Here is an 11,009-nt window from a genome sequence, read left to right on the forward strand (position 1 = left end):
AAGAGAATGGTGGAACAGGGTTGTTTCTCTAGGGTTCTTAAAATCTTAAACTTTGACAACAGTTCAAACTTCCAACCATGGCCACTCAATCTTTAATTCCTTCTTTTTAATTTTCTTCTTTTGGTTCTGAAATCTGAAGACTTTACCACAAGAAAGAGGAATCGGCCAAAACAAATAACAGTAGTGGTTTGATGTGACATCTTGTAAGAGGGCCCACTAAAATTTAATAAACTGTCGTACTAAAAAACCAGTGAGCCCTTTTTCGGGGAAACTTGATGGAGAAAGATTTTAAAGAGAGACCATCCCCACATGGATTCCCTCCACCCGGTGACTAGACAAACACGATCCCACACGGGCGCAACCACACGTGTGCACCCCATAAATATAAATGACCACCTGAATGAACCCATAGTTATTTGGACAAATTACTTACTACCCTTCATTCCCTTTTTTCACCTGTCTAGATCTGAATGGCTATTAATGTAAATATTCAGGAACTCCAGAGGATCGGTGTGGTGTGGGGCCAGTAGCTATTAGATCTTTGACTTGGACTGAGAGGCCATCTGCAATAATAGCATTTGGCCATTCGCTCAACACAATCTCTTTCTGGAGCTTTAACCCTTTAATCTTTACCCTCCAGAACCGTGCTAACGTACGCAGCCCTATTTTAGTAGTTTTGGGCTGGCCATGGGCGTACTACGCCAACACCATCGCCGAGGTCGACTCTCCTCTGCAACTGCCCTCGCTCTCCTCTTCTTTGCCTTCGCCTCTTTCTCCTCCTCCGCCACTTCTCACTCTGCTCTCTCACCGATTCGCCAACTCGGTACGTTTTAAAGTTATAATTAACTGCAAGTGTCAGCTTTTTTTTCTGCTCCTTCTTTTAATAATCTCTCTGATGCATGTGTGTGTTCTTTCTTTTAGGTGGAATAGTAAAGGAAGAGAGAGAGGAAACAAGAAAAGGAAGTTATTGGTTGCAGGGTTGGGAGACAATGATACTGACTCGGAGGAGACTCACTGGACCTGGATCTTCTCCACCGAGTTGCAGATCAAAATGTGGGAGGTGTTCACCTTGCAAACCAGTACATGTACCGATTCAACCCGGTCGGAGTACACCTCTTGAATACTACCCTGAAGCTTGGCGTTGCAAATGTGGAAATAAGTTCTTCATGCCTTAAACAAAACCTCTCTCTCTCTCTCTCTCTCTCTCTCTCTCTGTACATCTTCTCTGTATCTTTCTTAATTTCTCAGATTCTATCTCCTCGCCTCATCTATATCTGTGACTTTAATGTATGTAATCTATTGATTTTCTTTTCCTGAAACAGTCAGGAAATATGGGAAATGCAAATTTTAACTGAGTCTACTCTGAGGCTTCTTTTCTCTGACTTTGCATGTGTTGGGTTGGGTGTGAAGTGGGGTCTTATGGTTTTCTGACTTGTCTTGTTAATTCAATTATTATTGAGGTCAGTAAGAAGAAGATATATGGGTTGGTAAGTTTCTACTTCTTTATATTCATTTTGTCTTGGTTGGTTGTAGAGGAGAAAGGGAGATTGGTTGCAGGTTTTGAAAACCCAAGGGAGAAATTTTTCTGACTCAATCTTAAGTTCTAATATCACTTGTTAGGGACTTGAGTAGAACTCATCTTTAAAAGTTAACTGTGAAAGAATACTCGCATCCGATGCGATGTGAGATAATTATCTTCGCAAGTCCTTATAAGTTTCGAGATGTGGTTACTCACATGTGATGTGAGATTATTATTTTCATTTTTTTGTTTTGTTCACTTTGGCTTTTCATGTTTTTTCATTTTCTTGTTTTGAGGTTTCATCAGGATCGAGTTTGAAAACAGTTTTTCTGTGAAAGTAGAAGTAAGGTTGCATATATTACGACCCTCCCAGACCTTACAGTGGTGGAAGCTTCTTGGACTGGATACTCCGTATGTGTATTGAGCTTCTTGATCTTAGTACTAGTTTTTGAGGTATAACTTTGTATTCTCTTGTTTTACACGTCTCCCATTCTTCAAGATTTTCTCTTATGATCTCCTGTTTTTGCTATTTGAGATTGGCAAAGCTGTTATACATTATTGGCTTTTGCTACTTCTTTATTATACAAATTTAGAATTACAAAGAAGAAGAACACATAAATAAATGAAGTGTGTAAGTAACCAAGCACATCAATCCCAGGTCTACACCCCAGCTAACCTTGAAATTAGTAAAACTGGACACTTTGGGAAAAGTAAAAAGAAAAGGATCAAAAAGAGAATACGTGTACCTTTACTTTGTTTTTAAAATATAGAAGATAAAAAAAAAAAAATGTCTCATTTGATCATTTGTCTCTTCATGCAAGCTGAAGGGATGGGATGGGATGGGATGGGATGGGAGGGGAGGGGAGGGGAGGGAAGGTGATCGAGTCAATGAACGTCTCCCTCGGCCGAGACGAGACTTCAAGTTAGGGATTTATTTGATCATCAGGATTTGACAGAGTTGTTGGTATTGCAGGTTTTAATTTCTACTTGGGTGGAATAGAATAGGCTTAGAGTTAGAGAGCCCATTCATTGTCCCATAAACAGTTTAATTAGTTTATTATGTATTCATATGTTTGGAGTTGTCATTTCATACGACTATGCATGATGATACATCACTTTCATTTTGTCCTCCATTGTATCTGAGTATGACTCTTTATGGGTTCATGGGTTACTACTTTTTCTTCATTTCAATGATCAACTCTAATCTCAACGAACAAAAAAACAGAAAAAAATGATCGGCCCTAATCTAAACCAATGGTTTACCATCTCTAAAATGGTGTTTGTGGGTTACGTTTTCTTCATTTTAATGATCAACTCTTAATCATTGGTTTAATTAGGTTACTTTATTCATTTTTAATCCATTCTTTGTAGATCAAATGTCTTATGGAGTAATGTGAAAGTGTTCTTCTTTGTGGGTGAAGAAAATCTTTTGTTTTTTTGTTGCTAAATGGTGTCTATGTGCATACGCCATTACACACACACACACGCATTGAGTCAACATTGGATCTTATAAGAACCATAAAAGTCATGGGTCTCGACCAAGGGGTTTAGGAGAGACGAACTCACAACTAGAATCGATGGATGAAGAGAATAAATAGATTTGTCTCTTCACCATCGGTGAAAAGAAAATTTCAATCCAGTGAAACAAAATCAATACAACATTCATATGGATGCCCAACTCTATAATGAACCAATTCCAAAAGAAGTGGTCCCACTATATAGGCTTGCATCCATTTAGAGAGAGGAAAAATTTTAAAGGGGGAGAGGTTTTATGCACGGCCTTGCACACAACCATCGGATGGGAATAAGGAGGTGCACTTAGATGGGAATAAGGCCATAAGGGGGTGCATCATAGATCTTCATCCCCATCCAACAATTGTGTGCATGATCGTGCATCATATACGATCGTACATAAAATCTTTTGTAAAAAAAAAAAACATATAAATTCATCGTTACTTTTGTTTTATTTATTTTTTTCTTACCCATTTCTTGAGTGAATTGCACCGTGTCTATCTCTCTCTCTCTCCATAATGACATCTTTACCCCTATTGGGTGATACCAAGAGAGAAATAGAGGTAGAGAGTTCTAGCATAGGTCCCATACTTTATATCTCTCGCTTCTCTTTTCTTTTGGATTTTTATCCTCTCACGTGCAGTGGACTGTCCAGTGCACCACACTTGAGAATCCAACTGTCCATCTAATACTTGAAAAGATAAAAAGATGTCATTGCCCGTGTTTTATAGTTGGATCCCTTTTCTTTCACTCTAAACATAACCTCCCGAACAGTGGTGACAAATCCATCTAATCCCACCATGGTTTGAGATATCAGTTTCAGATCGCTCGTATTGAGCAATCTATATCGGTATCGTTAGCCATTGATCCAATACTTTGCCGACATTGTATCAATGAAAATGGTACGTACAGACCTGTGGTAAAACAGTTAAAAAACCAAATTTTTATTTAAAGAAAAAATAAGGGCAAACTCGGCAAAGACTGATAAATATGTGTCAATCCATATCAGTATCCATATTAATTTCAAAAGTAACCGATACCCGATCCGATACCTTGCACTAAAACCATGGATTCAACTAAATCATAATTCTATCTACTAGCTAGGTAAGTCATTGGTTAACTCTGTCCTGACGACGAGCTTCATGGTTTTCAGTGTTTTCTTTTGTTTATCTTTAGCATTGCAGGCTTGCAGCTTTAGATGGCAAATGGGACTCGTAGTTTTGGTTTTCAGTGCGGCCTTATTTAACAACAATTTTAATGTGTTCACAGCCTGACAGGAAAAGTGAATACCCACCTTAAATGGGGAGGATAAGACTCTTTTTAACTTGTCTTCCTAAACCTGGGAATGTCAAGGGTAATAAAGTCCTATATTTTGTCCCTTTTTATCCATTAATCCGTTTAGAGAAGAACAATTAGCTAAATGTTTACCTGGCGAGTAGAAAAAGAATCACATTATCTTAATTTATAAAATTATATATATAGAAATAACTTAATCGTATAGACGGACAAAAAATATATTTTAGATATTTTTTTACCATCAGATTATCAAACGAATTGACTAATAATCGATCGAATAGAGAGATTATCATATTCGTATCTAATTAGTCTTCGAACGGATTCAGATTTTCCTAAACGGATACGAAAGCAGATCGAATATCCTTTGACATCCTTAGATGCAGACAATAAATTAAAAGTCCAACTTAAGCCTACTGATAATGGGCCCCAAATAACAAAAAAAAATTCATACAATAATGAATTTAAAATGGGAAGAAAAGTTTCTGTCAAAAAAAGAAAATGGGAAGAAAAGCTAGGAAATTCAAACTTAAAAAATAGCAAAAAAGCAACAGAAAATATGAAATATTAGAATAGAAAACGAATAATAATACAGAGTAATGAAATGGATCGAATTTCAATGACTTGATATGTCAAAAGTTCTAAAACAAAACAGAACTAGAAACTTAGAGGTAAAAAAGAACAAATCTATGTAGCAAGTGGCAGTAGAACATGTTGGGTTTGGTGGCTTTTATTTTGATCGGTTGAAGGTTTGATTTAATGATTTAGATGGATTAATGGAGAAAAAAGAGAGTGAATGGGATACTCACAAGGTTGAGTCTTTCAAACGAGTGAAGGAGGTAGAGTCTTTTTTCAAGTAGTAGAGTTTTCCTAGGAATTGAAATCTTTTTTCAAGTAGTAGAGTTTTCCTAGGAGGTGGAGTCTTCACAAGGTGGGGCCTTCCTTGTAGGTGGAAGAGTGGAGTCTTCCAAAGGAGTGGAAGTGGTTAGTGGGGTTTTCCAAGAGACACATTGGAAGAAGTGTGTAACGACTAATGAGTTTTTTCTAAGGAGAGAGAAAATGAAATTCTGCCCAACAAGGTAGAAAAGGAGAGAGAGTTAATTGGTTTTCTCTTAGAGAGAGTGGGTGTTGATTCAAGTGAAGACCCAAGTAAGAGTCCAAGAGGTACAACGTGAGTGCAACCTGTGTACAAGGACTAAGAGAGGAGCCAAGGTGAAGGTATGTAGAGAGTAGAGTGAATTGGAGATGAGAGAAGAGTGCATATGGGTGCTTGGGTTTGGGTATCAAATCGCAAGGGTTATATTGTTTTCTCTTCACTTGATTCATAGTGAAAGTGGGATCTCACTCCGTAGATATAGACGGTTTTGTTGAACCACATAAATCTATTATCTCTTCTTTTATGTATGTGTTTATTTTCTTTTGTATTTTTTGTTGATCTTGCACAAATCGTAAAGAGAAAATTGAAAAGTTTGTTTTTCCAACCCTAACAAAACCTGTAATAGAAATAGATGAAGAAATTAGAGGGTTCCCTTCGATGCGTGCGTGCAGTTTGAGGAAAGGGTAGTTGTAAAAAACTCTTAAAATAAGGGGTATTTTAGGGTTTTAAAGGGGCTGCTACAGTAAAATGGGTTGGGCTTGGAAAAGAGATTGGGATATTGACATCATGAGGATCTTTCCCCAAAGAAGAAATAGGGGAAAAAGAAAAGAAATTGATGGGAAAAGACTGAGGTACAAATAAAAGAAACAAGAGAAAGGATTTCGCCAGATACGATAAAAAAGATTAGAAATCACTCCTGGAAACCAATAGTATCAATAGCTTATAGCAGAGTTGAAGCAAGAGGCAAAAGGTTTTCAATTTGTAATGGCGGAACAGGGAAAAAAAAGAGGTTTGGAAGATCTAGTTTTATAGTTTAATTTCGGCGATTAGTGACATGTTGATTAGAGGACGGTTTACCCATTATCCTAGGCTTCATAAACCTTTCCTAGGATTTTAGTATGTTCCAAAATAACCTCGTGATACCCATTTTCACCCTCTCCTGCCCCCTCAAAATGGGGATCCATTAACCGTGGGTAAAGGGAAACTCGGTCCAGAAGGTAACTCTCTCATTGCTAAAGTGATTAAACTTTCCTTCAACGCTTCTAATTATCATAGATGGACTGAAAGAAACCATACTCTTCCTAAACAAAGCAGTCCAACCAATTCAGAGTATTTGGAATATAAAGAATGATGTGAGATTGAAATTTCTTCATGGCACTCATAAATCTGTGGACAGACTTGAAACTCTATCTACTCTTATTGTATCAAATGGGTAAATTGGGAGTCGCTTGCTTTCGGTTGGATTGCTCTTAATACTTAAAACTCTCTCTTTGTTTTGGCTAGAGTTGTTCATCTTACCAAGTCGGTGATCTAGTTAGAGCTTGAAGGGAGTATAGAATAATCAAGGTTTACCATAGGGGTGTCAATTCTAGGCCCACACTAACCCGACCCAACCTGACCTGTAAGTCCCGAGATTGGCCCAGACTGTTTATTAAACGTGTCGAACTTAAGACCGACTGCCTAAGAGTTCGACTCAACCGGATCCCTAAGAACCCGATTAAGCCTGATTGTTGCTGGATTGCTATTGTTGTAGATAAATTTTTTTTAATGAGATATTGTTGTAGATAAATTTGATGAATAAATCTAAATCTTTATCATCAATGAGTCCTTTTGCAATAATCAAGTTTTCAAATCGATCTATTATCTTGATAATACAGGTTTTTGAAAATTAAAGCATTTAATTAATAGCCCGTTTAGAGATGAATTTTTTAATAATCTGTTTAAGGCCCATTTAGAGATAAATTGTTCAATAATCCGTCTAAGGTCCGTTTAGAGATGAATTATTAAATAATCCGTCTAAGGCCCGTTTATCCGAATGAGTAGTAGCTAGGGTCGCAACTGGGTCGGGTTGGGCCAGGCTTTTTAAAACCTCAGTCCAATCCTGAGTCACCTTATCTGGACCCAGATTCGGCCCGACCCTTACTCAAGACCTGAAAAATCCAACCCTGACCCGCCCTCAGGGTTGGGTTGGGTCAGGCTAATCCTAATTGGTCTTGATCATTAAGACGGGAAAGGGAGATGCATGGGCTGGGTTGGTTCGGGGAGAAAATTATCAAAACTTACATAAAATAACACTATAATAAAATATATAATATCACTTATTATCTTCATATATAATAAACTATATATAGCAAAATGGTGTGTGGCATTTAAAGTTTATAATATACTTTATAGTTTATCATAAAACAGGGTCAGGCTGGGTCAAACTGGGTTCGAGTCAGTCCGAGTCCTCAACCCTGTCTCAAGGTCAGAAAGTTCCAGACTTGACCCGCCCTCAAGGTTAAGACTCTCAACCCAGGCCATGTTCGGACTTAGGGTGGGCCAAAAAAAAAACAAAAAAACTGAGGCAGCCCATGCTTTGGAAGTCAAGAGTTGAGGTTTATTCAATCATGAATCATCTACTAATGGTCCTCATACATTTATGGAGCTACAGAAGAAGCATATTTTGGTTAAAAGATTAGGGATAGGGATTCCATTACAAAGGGCCCAATTAAGAAAGACTATCATGCTTCATCTAACACAACTGAATCAAGTGTTATAGGAGCAATGGTTGGATCATCAACAATGGCCTTAAGATCTGTAGTGTCACTCCCCAAATAAGCTTTTAAGGTTGCAACAACAATCCCACCAACACATTTTCTCATTAGCTCTCTGGAACCACTTCCATTCTTGCAGCTAATCTCTGAAAACCATCCAATAATGCCTGATGGATCATCATTTAACATATCCATATGACCATAATTAGTAGCCACCATATGACCCTTAGTGGGTTTACATTCCTTGAAGAACTCCTCATGATTCACTTCCTTAGGAGCACAAGCACAGAACAAGACATTCTTCTTTTTATCTCCCAACCCTGTTCCCACCACCATTACTGGGATTCCAAGATTGAGAGATTCTTCTTTGTAGGTAAGGATTTTTGGTTCCACTTGATTATCTTTACTTTTTCCTGCAACTGGGTCTATTCCTATTAACACAGAAAAGCTAAGTGATGTCTTAGCATAAGTTCCTAATGCGAGGGCGAAAGCTGCTTTGCCACCTCTGCTATGGCCTGTAAGTGCAAGCTTGGTGAGATCTGCAGTAATATTTTCAGGAAGCAACGATTGAAGGCCTTTGGAAAACCAGTTTGTGACCTCAGCCGCATAGTTTATCTCGTCACAGCCCGAAGCAGTCGGTAACAGGGGATTGTATAGCTAAAAATTAAACCAAATTAGATAATTATTTTACAAAAATGAAAATCACAAACAAGAAGTACATAGTTGCACACAAAAAATTTATGTGGTTCAGCAAGATTACCTATGTCCACAGCGAAATAGGATTTGTTTCACTATCAACGAAGAATGGGGTTACAGCCATTTGTCCTTGGATTTGGCTCTTGTGCAGCTGTGCCGGGAGCTGCACAGCACGAAAACCACCCCAAATACAAAGGGGGGGGGGGGGGGGGTTGTGGTCATTTCACATGTGAGGCCCAGGTGGGACCCACCTGTGAAAGCACTACCTTACCCCTGTTTTTGCGGTTGTTTAGCGGTGCTGCACCTGTGCAGCTCCCGCCACGGCTGCACAAGATCTTTTTCCCTTGGCCTCATACCTTATTCAGTTACTTAATGGGAAAGAAACCTCACTACAAATTTATAACAAAACTCTATACAAAAATTTTACCAAAACACTAGTATAGTCTTTAAAAAAAAAGGGAATGAAGAAAGATGCCCTTCGGAATTAGCCCACTAAGTGGTGGAAAAAAAACATTTGCTGCTACCCGAGCTCAAAACCAAAGAAATGGAATAATTCACTTCCCCTTCGGGGGTTCACAATATCCTCAAAGGTTTTTGTATTTTTCAAAATACCCTTTGAGATTCCATTTCTTTGGATGCAAACCCAGGTAGCAGGAAAGTTCTTGCAACCCCTAGCAGCAAAATTTTGTCCACTTAATGGCCCCTACAGTCTCTTAACAGTCCTTCAGAATCAACCCACTTATGCAAGCAAGGGAATGAAAGATATAGGCATGGATTCTTCACTAAATGTATATATAATGATGAGAAGACAAACCTGGGGAGCGATAGATATATATCCATGGGAAGCTATATGTGTGAGAAGCTTTGAGTAAAAGGAATTATAGAGAGCAAAGCCATGAAGAAAGAGGAGAACAGGGTAAGTGCCTTCTTTCAGTGGTGTGAATACTAACAATGACTTGGGAGGAGGAGGAGAAGCAATTGATAAATCCCCACTATCTACACTTATGGGCTTCACTTCATACTTTCCTGTTTCAAAGACACTTCTAGTTGTGGTAATTGCAGTGCTCAAACTGGGCTTAACTTGCAATAGGGCCATCTCTCTTTTTCTCTCTCTCTTTAGAACCTACTTACCCTATTAAAACTGATCAAGCCTCAGCTCCTATTTATAGGGGAAAACCTTTGAGACAAATAATGGTTTGGTTTGGTTTGGTTTATGAATGAAATGATCTGGAGAATACAAATTAAGTAGCTGCTTTCAACAGAGGTCCCTTCTGAGCATGATAAGGAGGTGAACGTGATAGCAATTAAAGAGAGAAAAAAGTGGTGGTGGTGGTGGGGGAGGTGTTTAATCTTTATGCACTTTTGGGGAGTGATGGAGGTGTTTACTGTTTACACACTTGCTACTGCTGCGCGCGGGGCTGCCCCAACTGCTCTGTTGCTCAGACACAGCAAGACGTAAAATGACCGTCTTACGCCTTGCTGTGTCTGCACAGCAGGGCAGTTGGGGCAGCCGTGCAGTAGACGATCCAGATCCTTAAATGGAGGTTTGTTTGCTATATTGAGTATTGACTGCTGAAATGAATAGGTATGGTAAGGTTTTGGAGTAAATTTAAGACAAAGATACATTACCAACCATAATAGCCTAAACTAAAAAACGCCTACCAGTGTTTCTGTCTGGGTGCATTACACATAGATTGATAAACGTGTTTGTTTCTTTTATCTAAGAGACTTAAAACGTGGTGCATGAAAGGAATAGGAAGTGTGCAATGCCGACTAGGATGAGAACTGTATGTTTGAAACAAGAAGATAAGCCGGCCCGACCTTGTCTTCGTACGATGACCTGAGTTGGACTCCACCCATGTGGGTGGTCCTCAGATCCCAAAGAGTGTCCTCATATGAGGACCCGAACCGTACTCCACCCATGTGGGTGGTGCTGAGGTCCCAAGGACTGTGATGGGTCACAAAGAAAGAAAAATGGGGAAATAAAGAAGAACTTGAGAAAAAGAAAACAGAGTAAAAGAAGAAGAAAGAAAAATATGAGAAACTTCTCAACTTCCGACTTATCTTCCTTTCTATTGATCAAATGTATTTATACAAGTACATAACCAATTCTGTTATCCATTATTCTACTTTCTTAGTATTACATTTAAGTCCTTCCTTTCACATTTTATATTCTTGATGCCAGGCTGGCTTCTTGACTGGTCTCCTGTGTCTACCAGTTATATTAGTGCCATCTGTTGATGACACCTCCCTATTTGAGCTGGTATCATCCCTTATGTCTTCAAAAGACACCTTGTCCTCAAGGTGGAATGCTCGGTAGAGAGTATGAAATTCCCGTGCATCCTCCCAAGAAGCC

The 11,009-nt window shown here is 38.8% G+C and overlaps 2 protein-coding genes across 2 annotated transcripts; one reads left to right on the forward strand and one right to left on the reverse strand.

Annotated features, from left to right (window-relative positions):
* Window positions 1–978: 978 nt before the first annotated feature.
* On the forward strand, window positions 979–1,177 carry LOC122643090 (EPIDERMAL PATTERNING FACTOR-like protein 4). Its single transcript, XM_043836725.1, has one exon. The coding sequence runs from the start codon at window positions 990–992 to the stop codon at window positions 1,173–1,175; it is 186 nt and encodes a 61-aa protein (XP_043692660.1). The 5' UTR covers window positions 979–989; the 3' UTR covers window positions 1,176–1,177.
* Window positions 1,178–7,915: 6,738 nt separating this feature from the next.
* LOC122641795 (chlorophyllase-1, chloroplastic-like) lies at window positions 7,916–9,762 on the reverse strand. Its single transcript, XM_043835096.1, has 2 exons — window positions 9,468–9,762; window positions 7,916–8,614 (listed from the first exon to the last, which is right to left on the reverse strand). The coding sequence occupies exons 1-2, from the start codon at window positions 9,747–9,749 to the stop codon at window positions 7,925–7,927; spliced, it is 972 nt and encodes a 323-aa protein (XP_043691031.1). The 5' UTR covers window positions 9,750–9,762; the 3' UTR covers window positions 7,916–7,924.
* Between the last annotated feature and the right edge of the window lie 1,247 nt (window positions 9,763–11,009).

Source organism: Telopea speciosissima, chromosome 10 (assembly GCF_018873765.1).
Source record: "Telopea speciosissima isolate NSW1024214 ecotype Mountain lineage chromosome 10, Tspe_v1, whole genome shotgun sequence".
Taxonomy (NCBI): domain Eukaryota; kingdom Viridiplantae; phylum Streptophyta; class Magnoliopsida; order Proteales; family Proteaceae; genus Telopea; species Telopea speciosissima.